The 15,193-nt window shown below is 36.9% G+C and overlaps 2 protein-coding genes across 3 annotated transcripts in view; one reads left to right on the forward strand and one right to left on the reverse strand.

The window, feature by feature from the left end:
* Positions 1–4,077: 4,077 nt before the first annotated feature.
* LOC132192834 (phosphatidylinositide phosphatase SAC2) lies at positions 4,078–11,097 on the forward strand. Of its 2 annotated transcripts, none has more exons than XM_059613003.1 (16): positions 4,078–4,302; positions 4,914–5,122; positions 5,409–5,579; positions 5,632–5,910; positions 6,374–6,493; positions 6,552–6,777; positions 6,829–7,021; positions 7,085–7,250; positions 7,305–7,466; positions 7,905–8,049; positions 8,158–8,398; positions 8,453–8,718; positions 8,768–8,956; positions 9,009–9,127; positions 9,177–9,667; positions 9,728–11,097. In XM_059613003.1, exons 1-16 carry the CDS (start codon positions 4,176–4,178, stop codon positions 9,885–9,887), a joined length of 3,264 nt encoding a protein of 1,087 aa, XP_059468986.1. In that variant the 5' UTR covers positions 4,078–4,175; the 3' UTR covers positions 9,888–11,097. The 2 variants fall into 2 exon arrangements, with proteins under 2 accessions (XP_059468986.1, XP_059468988.1); XM_059613005.1 differs by having other exon boundaries at positions 7,905–8,034.
* A 142-nt stretch (positions 11,098–11,239) lies between these two features.
* The window catches only part of LOC132192900 (octopamine receptor beta-3R-like), a 56,674-nt gene continuing 52,720 nt past the window's right edge, over positions 11,240–15,193 (reverse strand). Inside the window, exon 5 of the mRNA XM_059613115.1 lies at positions 11,240–13,577. Within this exon, the coding sequence (XP_059469098.1) occupies positions 13,255–13,577 (323 nt within the window). The 3' untranslated portion in view covers positions 11,240–13,254. The remainder of the gene's footprint in view (positions 13,578–15,193) is intronic.

A 15,193-nucleotide genomic window follows, 5' to 3' on the forward strand; every position in this document is an offset into this window, starting at 1 on the left:
AATTCAAGCATCTCACTTCAACTTTCTCAATTAGGCAGCAGCTTTTCCATTATCCCTAATTAGAATTTTAGAGGAAACCCTTCCACACTTTCCCCATTCAGTACTCAAAGCTGGTGAAATTTTGATTGTTTTGCACCTTCCAAGAAATTGATTCAAATTTTTCAGTCGATTGCCGGCACCATTTTCAGAAATTTCTCGCTTCGACCTCAAATGTAATATAGATGATTTACGTCACTCTCTAATAATTCTTCCCCGAAACGAGCCGTCGACGGCCAGCCACGCGTTATTTTCCTTTTCTTTCCTCCATTGGAAGTTTGAGCAAAAGGGGCCTGCTCACTAAATAATACGAAATAATTGTGCCGGCCAGCAGCCGCCCGCCGTCGCTCGCCCACCCTCTTCTTGCCAGCGCAGATATTGTATATCTGCTTCTTTTCTTTCTCTTTGTCCCCGCCACCCTCGCCTCCCCACACCGACGAATGGAACTGACCGTGTTTTTCGAAATCCACGTTTTCTCCGAATTTACGACTCATAATACGGCGAAATATCCAAAGAGAGAGCAAGCAAGTTTGAGAGAGAGAGAGCGAGAGGGTGCCTGCCAGAAGGGGTTGCACGGCAAACAAAGGGCGAAACTCTCACCCCCCGGCTAGAAAGCCGCTCCGATATATGTGTGTGCACTTTGCGCCAAAGTCAATTACTCCCGCGTCTTATTCTTGTCTTTTTAATTTGCCCGCCGAAAATGTCCGGCGGATAGATGGATCTCTCTCTTTTCTTTCTCTCTCATTTCCACGCTATTTTTCATCCCTCTGATGAGTCATTTCGCCATCGCCGGCGCGCCCCGACGCGACCGGGGGTGCTTATTTTCTCATCGGCAGCTGCATTTCTGCAAATTTTTCGACCACCCTCCCACTCGTCAAAAGGGGCCAAATGTGATCTCACATGTAAAATTTAATATTTCCTCGGCGCTTAATTAATATGCGAAATTATAATGAAAGTGAAGATTAAGCCCGGATAAAAACGTTCATTAAAATCTATACTGACAGGAAAAACTCCCCCCGGAAATGGTCTAACTTTTAAACGGGACCGTTTTTATAAGACCGCGCGCATCTCTAGTCTGTTGTATTATGATCTCTAAATATTTGACGCCAAAATTGTCCAGTTGAACATTCCTGATTAAATTTTTGTTATTAAGCAATTAAAACGTGAAAACTCTATTCTAGTGGTGACATCTAATCCTTTTGTTTTATATTTAGTTTTTATTTTCCCTCGACGTTTCAAGAGCAGGGTAAATTTTCCAAAAAGGCACAAACAAACGTAAATTAAGAAGTTCAAAACTATTGATCTCAAAATTTCTTTCTAATCGCAGAAGCTGTAAATAAAAAAAAAATCCCTGCATTTTTTGTTAGGATTTATTAATTAATTTATTTTTTTCTTAGATTTAGGTACATTCCTTAATTCTGGTCACAAAATGTGTACATTATTATTTGTTCTCTCGTCAAAAATCCAACGCAAGAAGTCAAAATAATTATATACGAAACTGTCCAGCAGTACTATTAATTAATTAATTACTTTGGAACAATGTTTAGTATAAAATCTGTGTGCGCTTAGCGTGTGAATGGCGATTGTGAGAGCGATTGAGTGCGTGGAACAAAAATTAATTTTAAGACACGAACACAGCCCTCCGCGTATACTAATTAAAGAACTAAAAAGTAAAAAAATAAACGACACGGTACACGAAATTTAATGGTGAAAGAAAATTTGAACGGAATTAGGTGCAGATACGATTAAAGGTCCTCTCTCGGCCGAGCTATTAAGTTTTCAAATTAGAGAAATTTGGAATTTTAAATATAGAAATCACGGTTTGTCTTTTTCAGAAATACACACGCAATGTATAGAAGGGAAAAATTTAGTTTTAGCGGCAGCAGAAAATCAAACAACTGTTAAAAATTATACTGCATCGATCGGTTGATTGTGAGTTTTGCAAGGGCCTGTCTGTCATACTCGAGCTCGCTGATTACAGGTGTATTGATTGCGCGATAGAATAATATTGACTATGTATTTGTACAGAACCGTTTGTTGTTTGCCTGTAATTACACCTGGAAGCGATTTATCCTCTCGGAAGCTCGGATTTGGCCCTGAGATATAATTTAAAACCTAGTAGATTTAGGTGTAGCGAATAATTTAGGTTAAAAAGAATAGGAAAATGTATAAACTTTTTCGGATTCGGCCCTTTTAACTTTCCATTGCGTCTTAAAATTACTTAGTAAGGGTTAATTTGTGTCAAGTGCCACAGTTAAAAAGGGCCAGTTGATTGAAGGACGCTTCGAGAGGACCTTTAATTCGAGCGGAAACGAAAGTCAAAAATAATTAACAGTTGCATTCAGGAATGATTAGGGAAAAAATTACCGAGTTTGTCGACGATTGAAAGCTGAGAGAAACAAAAAAAGGTGGAATTTTTACCTTTATAAAGAGGATATAAATTATATTGGGCAGAGTTTAATGTTGTCATGCGGCGTATACTTAAAATTAATTAATTATTTATAATGTCCATGTTGTGTGTCTAACCGAGCAGAAAAAATTACTGATAAATTTAATGACAGTTTCAAACCATGAAAAACGGAACAAAAATTTAAAATGTGTACGTGCTGCTGCTGGAGAAAATCTACCCTCTAATATGGAGATAAAAAATTGTACTATTAATATTATATATTACACGGAAAGGGACGAATTGAGAAGAAATGCTGCAGGTCCATGTTGCATCTCGATGTGTAATAATATACCTTATACACGAAAAAACACACTCACACATACACACACGATGTTCACACTAGTCACCAAAGGGACGAACTTAAGCATTGTTGAATATATAAGAAAAGGTTGGTGGACACACAAGGAAATGAATGATCCCCAATTCAATTTAAAATTGAGTTGCCTCAGCAGCCAAAAATACTTGAACATACACATATAGTTTTCTACTTATGGGTTTAATCTCCACAGAATGAACAGAATTAATAAAAATAATTGACGACGACGATGATGATGATGATGAAATAAAAATATAGCCCTTATATATCTTTTGTGTACTAGAGACGTGTTTACAAAAATAAAAAAGGAATAAATATATATTATTGTAGTATTGATATAAATTTCTTTGTTTTTATTACAACTCTTTCCCTTTCTAGTTTCTATGTATATCGAAAATAATTTAATGAATTTGATATTGATTTTATTTTGTGACTCATTTTATTCAAAATTCTGTTTGCCAGGAACAAAAGAAAAAAATATAAGGCAGCAGATCTGTCAGAATTGTCAGAAAATAAAGGAGTCGTGAAGATTCGAAATTAAATTTTAAAAAATAATTTGATACGTGGAAGACAAAGACCATCAGAAAATGTACAACTTGCATTTGAAATTTTTTAATTTTATTGTTGACAACTTGACATTAAGCGATGTAATTATTAACGTAATCAAAATATTATTTAATAATTCTGATTTATTTCAATTTTACACTAATTTAATTAAGTTATTTGATTTTAGTTCAAGGAGCACAATATTAATTATCAAGAATCTTCCAGAAAAGAAATGCAGTTTATTCTTGAAAATAATTTGATCAAAAAGAGCAATGGAAATAAATTATATTAAATAAAACATTTTAATTTAAAAATTTAATATAATATTGAATTTTTATTTAAAAAATAGAAGCTACAATTTAGACTTTTGGTAATTTTTGAAGGAAATTTTCAACTAAAACAGCAATAATTTCTAACTGCAACGAAATGAGCACGGCTGCGGAAGGGAAAAGTCAATCAACGCAGAGCTCGGTCTCGTGTGAATCATTGCGAGCAGCATTCGGCCAAATTCCTCCTTTAAAATTCGGTGCATTCGTAGAGCAAGAACTGCCATTAAGCTCCGACAAAGCAGAGCCAGGCGAGCGAAAATCGATAAAATAGACCAGCAGGCCCCTGAGCACTTATGCAGCGTGGCACACACACCGCAGCCGGAAAAGAAAAACAGCAGCGAATCTGGGCCGGCGTTGGCGCCGCAAACAAAAGACGATCGCCGCGCGCAACCGCCTGTTTACCCAACAAATGGGGGCGTAAACGGGCAGAGGAAGGAAGGAAAAACGACACACAGCTTTCAGGTCGTTCGGCTCTCAGGGCTGCCCTTCGCAGGACGAAATGGCGTGCAGGGCCACCGGCCTGAGGGCCATCGAACTCTTCAGGACGGACGACTTTTACATTCTGCAGTCGGGCGAGCACAGCCTCTGGTGGGACAGGAACACGGCCCTCTGCACTCCCAAATCAGGTCCGTTTCCTCCTCAGGGTACCACTTTCTCTCATGCATCCGTCTAGTTTTTAATCTATTCTAGTTTTTTCCAAAAAAAAGTAAATTTTATGTGATGTGATTTTGTTTTAAGTCAATTATTTGCGAAGTTTGGAGTTTTATGTCGTCATTAGCTCTCATGAATCATGCATCGATAATTTTATTGTTCTTCCTCTGTCGTCTCTCGTTAATGGACCCTTTGTGCATAATGCAACACATCGCTAGCGCCGAGCGTGCTTCCTATGACCCACTTTTCCACATGATGCTGGGGAATTTCACATCACTAACCGGATAAAAAGACAAAATATGAACCACAGCCATATATTTATTTCACAAAAATTGTTTTAAAGTTTCAATAATTTTTATTGTTTTGCATTAATATTTTAGATTTAAAAAAAAACTGGTTTAATAAAATTCAAATAAACCATAAAAGAGAATACGATTTTTAAACAATAAATGAAAATCAATTTGTTTTCTATTTGAATTTTTATTTCTTATTTATTTTAAATGAAAAATTTTCCAGCGTTTTTTGAAAGATTTTTTTTATTAGGAATTGGTGATTCATTAATTATAATTTTTTATCATTACTACAGGTTGGGATTTGGTCGACGCAGTGAATCCCGAGTGCCTCGGAATCTTCTTCGGTCTGGTCGGAAAAATTGAATTGAATCCAGGCCTGCTGCCCAGACTGATCCTCATCAAGTCTGTCGAAAGTGTTGGGCAACTGCCGGGAATGCACACAGTGTACAAAATCAAGGCCGTGGCATTCCTCAACATCCTGGGTCCGGACGTAACTCAGCAGGTCTGAAAGTCAAAAACGAAATTAAAATATATAATTCACATTAATTATATATTGCGTTAAAAACATTTAAATAAATTTTTATTTTTATACATGTTCAATTATTTTCTTTATTTTACTTTTTATTAATTTACTTTACGGTTAAAAATTGATAAGTATTTTATTTTTATAAACAAATTTGTGTTATTTGAAAATAAATTTACATTATATCTTAATTCAAGACTTGCTTTATTGATTTCTATTTTTTCTTTTCGTTTATTGGTTTTATTAAAACTGTTTTCAATTTTAGGAGCTGGGTTTGGAGTCGTGCACGAAGCACTGCAACCGACGCCAGGGTGAGAGGTGTGTCCTAGAGCAGCCCGCAAAGACCAGTCTGGCCAAAACGTGGAGCTCCATCAAGTCCGCTTCGAACACCATCAAGAACACCACAGTGCAAGCAGCGCAACTCGCAGCCTCCCAAGTACTAGACATAAAAATTTGTTGTTTTAAAATATTTAAAAATTATTTAATAGGTCAAGCCTCTGAGGAAACGGGACAACAGGAGTGAAAATGAGAAGTTTGAGAGGCGGATGCTGGACGAGTTGTCCAAGATTTGGGACGACTCGCAGAGTTTCTACTTCTCGCCGAGTGGTGATTTGACCAACAGCCAGCAGAGGCAGTGGATCATCGAGCAAAAGGAGGTGATCACCCTGAAGGAGCAGCCAGAGTACAAACCGCCACCGCTCTGGAAGAAACTGGACCAACGGTTCTTCTGGAACCAGCACATGCTCAAAGAAATCATCAACCACGATGTAAGGAGTCTACTAATTTTCATTTTATAATTTAAATATTGCTTCTGTAAAAAAAAGAAATGAAAAAAATCATTGCTACTGGATTTGAAATGGATAGTATTTGCAATTGTTAATATTTTTAGAAAATTTAAAAATCAAATAATGTGGGGGTTGAGAATTTATATTTCCAAAATTTTATGTAATTCAGATGAAAATGATAATGGTTTTCATGCGGGGGTGTGGTTTTTGCTAGATTCAACTCACTTTTGAAGCCCTTTTAATTAATATCATTTTTTTTTTTTTTTCTTAAACAACTACAAACTATTTTTACTTAAGACCTAAATCATATTAATCAATTATTGATTTCCCAAAGAAAAGTAAAAAAATCTTTGTTTGATTCGGTTTGATTTATATTTCGATCATTTTTTTAATTTTTATATCTAACTATAACAGCTCAAAATTTAATTTAAACAAACTTTTGCAGAGTGAGATGGCAAATTTCTGGATTCTGCCTGTTATCCAAGGCTTCGTGCAAGTCGAAAAGTGCAAAGTTGATCTCGGGAGGTTTGACCGGACCAGAGAGGCCATGGAGCCTGTTTTTGAGGTGCCAATCCAACATTTTTAAACATTCCTTATTTTTTCTAAATTTTTCCATTTTTCAGACTTTTGTGTTGACCGTGATCTCGCGTCGAAGTCGATTTCGAGCTGGCACTCGATACAACCGGCGCGGAGTGGACGAGGAGGGCAAAGTGGCTAATTACGTCGAGACGGAGCAAATCATCAGCTATTTGGACCACCAAGTGTCTTTTGTGCAGGTCAGGGGCTCGGTGCCTGTTTACTGGAGTCAGCCTGGTATCAAATACCGGCCTCCGCCCAGAATCGACAAAGGTAAAACTTGTAAAATGAAAATTTAAAATAACTCATTTTTGAATAATTCAGGCCCTGCTGAAACTAGAGAGGCATTTGAGAAGCATTTCAATGAGGAATTGGCCACCTATGGGCACATTTGCATCATCAACCTTGTAGAGCAAACGGGCCGAGAGAAAATTATAGCTGACACGTACACTGAAAATGTCTGTGACTTCAGCTGTCCTGATCTCACATACTGCCTTTTCGACTTCCACGAATATTGGTTTGTTTCGATTTGTCAAAAATCTACAATTAATTTAATTATTATTTTGTATTTGTTTTCCAGCCGTGGAATGCATTTTGAAAATGTGTCGATTTTGCTTTCGCACCTTTTGGACGTGATTAACGAGCAAAAGTTCTGCTGGTTGGACAAGCAGGGCCGCATCTGCCTCCAGTTTGGTGTTTTCCGAGTCAATTGCATTGACTGCCTTGACCGCACCAATGTCGTTCAAGTACTTATTTGTTATTCATAATATAAGAAAAAACTGAATTTTCTTTAATTACAGACTGCCATTGCCAAAACTGTCATGGAAATTGTGTTCACTAAACTGGGGTTGATAGCTCCTGAAAAACCAGTGCCGGCGAACATAAGGAATGCATTCCAAGTTCTGTGGGCCAACAACGGTGATGCAATTAGTAGGCAATATGCAGGGACAAATGCTCTCAAGGTATTATTATTTATAATAAAATTTCAATTATTTAAAATATTCGAATATTTTTCATCAAATTAAAGTCTACTCCAGGATTTTTCAGTTTATATCGATTATTATGGTTTTTTGTGATATCAAATGTTCTAGAACTTTTTTAAGATTTCATGTTGAGGAAAATACCAGGAATTAATTATACTTTCAATTAATAAAATTTTTCAATATCATGAATAAAAATGTTTTTTCTATAATTATAATAATAAAATTAATTATTTAAAATATTTAAATATTTTTACATTAATTTAATGTCGACTCCAAGATTTTTTAGTTTTTGATTGATCATCATGTCTATTTTTCAAATAAAAGGTTTTTTGTGACTTAAAATCTAACCAGAATTTTTGAAATATCTGAAATTTCTTTCTTTATTACTGAAATTATTTAATCCTTAATTAATTTTAGGGTGATTACACTCGTACTGGGGAACGGAAATTTTCGGGTTTAATGAAGGACAGCGTGAATTCCGCGAGTCGATACTACCTAGGTCGATTCAGAGACGCTGAGAGACAGGCAGCCATTGACCTCATGCTTGGTGAGATTTCAAGCAGTAAATATACACAGTTTTTTTTACCATCTGTTCTTCTTTCACCCTTTGTTGTGCCACACCATTTAACTTCCCGACTCCACACAATGCTGATCAAAAGCCCACTTTCAGGCAATCCCATTCCCGAGGAGATCTTCAGCGGAGGCGACCCATCGTTTACCGAAGACATTACGGCCTCTGCCGAGCAAGTGAAGCACGTAATTGAGGACAGCAAAAAGCTGCTCCTGCCTGACCCCGCTGAATGTGTCGGTGCTTGGGGCCTCATTGATGCAGACCAGGGCACTGGAAATCCGAACGAAACTGACATGGACATTATTTTGTTGCTCACAAGTCAGTTTTATTGTGTGGCTTGGTAAGAGATCTTGAAATAATTTGTTGAAAGATTTATAAATAAATATATTTTAAGGTATGATGAAGAAGCTGATCGAGTGAGCCACTACCAATATGTGCCTCTCGAGGACATAACTCACATCGAGATTGGTCAATGTCAACTTTCTACTAACTCGTTGTTTAAAACGTCCAAGTCTCCCAGTTTCTGCATCAGGATTTATTACCAACAGAGAAATGACGACGGAGAAATGGAGCCTGGCTTCTTCCATATTTTCCGATCAGCCAATCTGCGTTTCTTCAACAACTTGGCCGTTGCCATAACCTCGGAGGAAGAGGCTATTGGTGAGAAATAAAATCTGAAATATTCCAAGTGTTTAATGAAAATTTCTAGAATCGATCAAGTACATTTGCGAAACATTTTTGGGACTGAAAAATGAGCTGCAAGTGGAACGGGTGTCTCGTCTCGAAAGAAAAAAGTCAAAAATTCCAAGGGAAATAAGAGGGCATCAACCGTCCAGCAGCTTTCTAAATCTTCCTGCACACATTCCTAGAAATTTTTCAGACAAGTCATTGTCAAAGGGTTTGTCATTATTTTTATTAATTTAATACAAAACTGAATTATTTTCATTTAGTTTCTAACACTATGGGCCTGCTCAAGAATGAAATGTCTGAAAAGTTCAGCAAAATCACTAGCATTGGCAGCAAAAAACAAGAGGAGAAAGTCGAGATGACCACAAATAATAAGCCAAAGGTAATAATTTGTTTAAGCTTGATTCAAATATAAGTTTTTCCATCCGCAGCCAATCTTTGTTGTTGGGTCTTTGGAATGCGAGGAAACCAGCTTCAGTGCGGAAGGCAGTTTTGATCTGCCAGACCTTCCGAAAGCCTCCCTTCGACACCCAGACTGTGACCAAATGTCCTTGGCTGCGGGAATTCTAATGGGCTGCAGGAAAGGACCTCCAGTTTCTCCAAGGGTTCCACCCCAGAACTCCTGGTTGCAGCCTCCGTCTGGGAAGGTCCTCAAACACTCCAGGAGCGACCTGAGCCTGTCAGACTCGAGCCGCAGCCCAAGGAAGACACCTGAGATCATGGTCCAGGCACCAGAAGGCCATTTCGAAAGAACTCCTCCGAAAAAGGAGAACATGAGGATCAATATCAGGAATACATTGTCGGAGAGAGACCTGAGCCTCAACCTGAGCAGCTCCCAGAGCGAAAGTGCCCTCAGGTCCAATAGAGGCTTTGGATCAGTTCTCAGCAGCCCTTCTAGCATGAAGGACAATGCCTTTTTGAGGTATTTTTTTTTTAATTGGCTAATTATGAGATTTTTTTAAACAAACTAAAATTTTTATAGGTTTTCGAAGGGCTTGCAAACTTTCAGCGCAAATCTGGACCCTCGGAAGCTTGCAAAGCTGAACAGTCCTCTGCAAGGTCCACAACAAGTCGATCCGGAATCTCTCAAGGTCTTGCAAGATAAGTTCAAGGGCTGCAAGACCAGGCTGGTTGCCATTTAAATAACAGCCGAGCATTTATTTATCTTGCATTTTGCGCAGATATGTGAAATTTTTGATAATTGAATTTGCTGTGCTCTGCTTCTAAAATATTTCACGGCCCTAAATGAATTTTAAGCAGAATGTTTACAGTATTCTAGTCACTGATCTTGCTAACCACTTATAATCTCAAAACATCGTGTAAGCGGAAAAAAGTTTTGAAATATTGACAGCTTTTGCATTATATTCAGGCCCATATCTGCGCAATCTTAAAGCATCAAAAGTGATCAACACAACTTAATTTTATTGTATTAAGTGTCAGTATTTTGTGTTTCTTTTCTTACCGGTAAATATGTGATTCGTATATTTATTTTTTACCAGCTCGTGTAATTTTTACTCTACAAAATTTCATTCGCCGTGTTCATGATCTAGTTCAAAAATTTCTCCGAGAGAGGACCATAGTGAGCGTTTTTGCAATAACAGCAGATCATTCTGATTCTAAAGTATTTGTTTAATGTCATTGTTGAATCGTACCAGCACTTGTTGTTGATTTTTGCCTTTCAGGAACATTATCCACAGTGGTATTAAGGAGTGTAGTTCGATTTCACTCACTGATGTTTGTGCAAATTCCATTAGCTGATAGGCGTAGTATTGAAATTTTAGTAGTGAGTTAACGCAACGAGTCAATTATATATCAAGTAGGAAAATTATCTGTGTGAACTATAAAATATATAAATATGGTATTATATCAAGTATAAAACTCGAAGGAGGGGAAAAATTTAATTAGCCTCATTTTTTGTAAGTTACAAATTCGAAATATCAACTTATGAGCTTTCATATTTGTTAAAAAAATTAATTTTTTGCACTTATTGAGAAAAATTTGCATTGGGGGGTTTTTTTTTCTTGAAAAGGAAGTTCCTTTACTCACTACTCTAACCAATGTTGTTAAGTAATTTTTCCATTTTTAACGTAGCTCTCCATACCAAAGACTATAATTCGTCCGAGCAGAGCATTTAAACTAATTCCACGAAGAATTAATACCAATTAGCCGTAACTGAAATGAGCATGAAAAGTATTGATTATTTTGTGATGAGTAATTTAGTAATAAATCGTAAATTGTATTATATCATGTTGTAACTCCCGCGAAACGTGCAAAATCCAGCTCCTGTTACGTCACAACCTGTATCACTGCTGTGAATAATAAAGTGAATTTATTAAAATTACATTCCTGTGACCTCTGATGCTGTCATTTCAAAACCCATCGAAATCGAACATGCTAAAATGTGATTTAGTTATCTGTTATTTTTAAAATTAAACTTTCTAAATGGTGCACACATGTTGGCCAATGAAATTTAAGAAAATATACAAGATGCTTCATGTTTTTGCTTTATTGTTCATCTCGTCTTTCTATATCACAATCAAAGGGACTCGGGCTATATCAAGAGTTAAAATATGTAATATATATTCTCATTTAGAAAAGCTTCAGCAAATAATGAAGAATGTTAGCAATATCAAAATCTGCAAGGAACCGAGAATATATTTTTATCATGAGTAGCCAAACAAAAATGCGCGGCAACAATAAAAAAATGCTTTTTATTCAATACGACTCGCGTTAAAAATAATAAAGTCTTAAAAATAATATAAATGGAGATATTTTTGTTCAATGGTTTTTAACATGAATCTCGTAAAAATGGCTGCTAAAGTGAAACAATACTGACACCCTAATCTTCAGGACTTGTCTACCTATCAAAGTAAAAAAACCCAAGATCATTGAAAGGTACAGAGAGAGGTGAGCACTGAAGGGTTCAGTTTGAAAATAATAATTCCGAATTTAAAACAAAAACTGCGCCTGGTTTATTGATAATATTTTCGTCATTTTTCAATTCCACTCACTTGTGTATCCCTCCAGTGCCACTTACAGCAATCATATACTTAATAATTAACCATTGAATACATGCACGTTGACATGTATGTAGATATTCGTGTGGACACAAAATACACCGACAGGCCAAGTAATATTTTTCACCTCCAATTGTTGGAAACACCGAACATCGCATCAACAACAGCAAAACTCCTTGGGTTCTGCGAGCGCAGAGAATTCTTAATTTTCCTTTTTTTCTTAATAAACTCGCGAGAACGCCGTTCGCGTCCTAATTAATTTCCACTTATTGCTAACAGCTTTTGTCTCTCCTTTTATCGTCAACAAAAACATTTTTAATTGTTTCCAAGGCTTAAATAAAATGAGTTGCAGTAGGAAAAGTAAAGCTCCGAGAAGAACGAACACAATAATGAAGATAAAATATCCTCTATGGCGAGCTCTTGACTAGTGATAAAAATAGGCTTGCCGATTTTTCAAATATAGAATAAGCATTTTTGCGGCTGCAGACATCTTTTATAACTGGAGATAAATTTGCAAAGAAGACCCTTCGTTGAGCAAAAAAATCTTCCAAGTTAGATATTATTTTGGTGCATTAAAGATAGGCAACCGGATTCACATTAATGTCCAGCAGGTTGCATACTTCAAACATTTCCAGTTAACTTTAAAATGCTCCCATTTTTTGCTACCGGAAGGGTCTTAATTTAAACTCGCAACCAAAGTCTTGATGAGTGTGTTACACAGTTAACGTCCCTACGAGAAAATTGTCTACATAAAACTGCAGTTTTGCGCAACTAGGTGATTTGTGAGTATCTGCTCATGCGCCCTCAACTATAATTATGAACCACGTAAAACTCAACACATACTTTCGTCAAACAATTATTAACATTAGTGAGAGTAAACATGTGAGTTTGTTTGCCCATAAAATCACACTCATGATAAAATACACCTAGGTTTGTACGCAAAGAGATTGAGCGAATATGAAAAATAAAACCCTCTGAGAATCGGCTTGATTTTTTTCTTTCTTAAATAACTTTTCTTTTGTTCAATTGTGTGTGTATGTGTGAATATAGAGAGATAGAGACTTCAATACTCTGTTTTGGTATACTATGTGACCCACACGGGTACTGGTTTCACCAACAACAATCAATATTTAATTATACAATTAATATTTAATCAATCAATCAGTAACGTTTTAAAGAGCTGCAAAACCCAAGACAGAAATTATCAATTCGATTTATATTTCAAGCTGGGGCGTTGCAGACCTTTAAGTAAATGTTGCACATTTTTTGTGAAGTTTATGTTTTTTTGTGTGATTCATATAATTTTTTGCTTTTTACAACGTCGTTTATTTTCTTCTTTTTTTTCATCAATTAACACCTAAAAACGCGCGCGCTCCTTTCGGTCCGTCACTCTATCATTCGAGCCAACATTCTCACCGACAGTGCGTTTGGCAACAGTAGCAGCATCATTCACTCGTCTCTCGAAGAAGTCAGTCGCTTGATTTTTGATTGGTCAAAGGAAGGTGGTGGGCGTGGCCGAGGGCCGCTGGCAGCACGGAAACACCCAGAGGATCGTGTTGCGGAAGGCCTCGCGGAACTCGCGGTTGAAGTACGCGTAAATGAGCGGATTGAGCGCCGAGTTGAAGTAGCCTACCCAGAAGACCATGTCCACGACCACGGGCGGACACGGACACGCGTCCCCGCACAGGTTGGTGATGTCGTACCACAGGAAGAAGGGCAGCCAGCACAGGATGAAGGCGCCCATGATGATGCCCAGCGTGCGTGCAGCCTTGTGCTCTTTTTTCCAGCTCGTCTGGCTCTTCTCTTTGGCGGCACCTGTCAACAACCAAAAGTTACAAAAATTAATACATTCTGACCATTTCAAACAAGAATATCTGTTTATGTATAAAAAAAATCCTGAGAATTGAAATGATTCCGTTAAAATTAAAAAAAAAAATCTGACATTTTCAAAAACTCCCATCCAAATTTCAAATAAATTTTCTTCTTCTGTATGTTTAAGTGAGCTCAAAATTTAATTGAAACTTTGAACACCATCAAAAATTTGGATCAAATGAGAGCAAATTTCGGAAATTGTAATTTAAATGTTAAAAAATTCCACAATTTTTGTAATTTTTTAACCACTGTTATTTAAAATATCAGCCGTTTTTAAATCTCCCAACAATTTATTATCAATTTTAGCGGAATTGTACTTCATTTTTGTTTTAAATGATCCAAAATTCATTTCAATTGACACTTTTTTAATTCTTTAACGTCTAAATTTTATCAGTTTTAATAATTTTTCCCTCCTCTTTTTAACTTATTTAGTTCAACGTCCTCAAGCAGTTCTTGAAACTACCCTCTTTGTTCGCCTCGCTTCTGTGCTAATATGACCATAGGACGCCCTTGGGACTCAATAAATTCCAATTGCGCCTGTGGAATTCAGCCTTATGCAACCGGCGTGACGCGGGTGCCCGACAAATTGCATACTCTCGCCCGAGCAGGCGGTTAGAGACTGCCGGCGAAACCGCGGGGGCCGAGTGAGAGAGAACGCGCGTCCGCTCTCTCTCTCCGATTTCTAATTCGACAAACAACACGAGAGACCCTCGTTGTTGCGGTTGCAATACACCTGCGGTGATGACTTGCTATTACTCGCTGGCTGCACAACAACGGTCCGCCTGGGATGCAAACAATAGCTCTATTTGCTTCCTCTCTGGTTCCATTCGCTATTCATAGATTTGTATGCTCGGTAATGTATAATTGTTATTTGCGAAGAGTTCCTGGAACTTATGCAGATGGAAGAACATAATAGAAGCGAATTGCTGCGACGAATAAATAGATCAGTTTGAAAAAAAGTTAAAAAGCATATTCGTCATTGTTTATTTTTTATTGTTGTTGTTGTTTCAAAAATGCATCACAATTTCATTGGATAAAAATTAGGTTAATTGCGTTTTTTCAGGCGGTTTTTTAAATAAAAAAGCATAACAAACTTTCTCTGTTGAATTTTTCAAAGATAAGCCAATTTTTTAGTTTGAAGAAGTTGACACTCGAGGAGATGATCATGGAAATGAAGCGATCGGGCTTTTCCTCGTTGCAGAAAATTGTATTAGTCAGCGAGCAGCGCGTTTGCTCATGAAATAGGGTCGCAGACCGTGACCGAAACTGGTAGAGCCATTTGTTTTTGAATAAAAACAATTTTCTGCAACGAGGAAAAGCTCGATCGCTTCATTTCTATTTTTTTAGTACTTCGCATTTATTTTCCATGTCATTGAAGTAAAACAAAATTCAGACCAAAGCTGAAGCTCAGTTTCAAAATTGTAAGGAAAAAAAATAAACACTGCGTCAAGATTTTTTTAAATTTGATCCAAGGATTGCAATTTGCAATTATAAAGCAATTCTTATTTCTGATGCTTGTAAATCCACGTCACGTTCTGTCACTCTATGGCTACCCCTGT

The sequence above is a fragment of the Neocloeon triangulifer genome, unplaced genomic scaffold, assembly GCF_031216515.1.
Source record: "Neocloeon triangulifer isolate White Clay Creek 2 clone unplaced genomic scaffold, ASM3121651v1 ptg000003l, whole genome shotgun sequence".
Lineage (NCBI taxonomy): Eukaryota > Metazoa > Arthropoda > Insecta > Ephemeroptera > Baetidae > Neocloeon > Neocloeon triangulifer.

Coding starts and splice junctions, on each gene's coding strand:
- LOC132192834 (XM_059613003.1), top strand. CDS start 4,176: ATGGCGTGCAGGGCCACCGGCCTGAGGGCCATCGAACTCTTCAGGACG. Junction 5,911..6,373: donor AAGAAATCATCAACCACGAT/GTAAGGAGTCTA, acceptor AAACTTTTGCAG/AGTGAGATGGCAAATTTCTG. Junction 9,128..9,176: donor CCACAAATAATAAGCCAAAG/GTAATAATTTGT, acceptor TTCCATCCGCAG/CCAATCTTTGTTGTTGGGTC.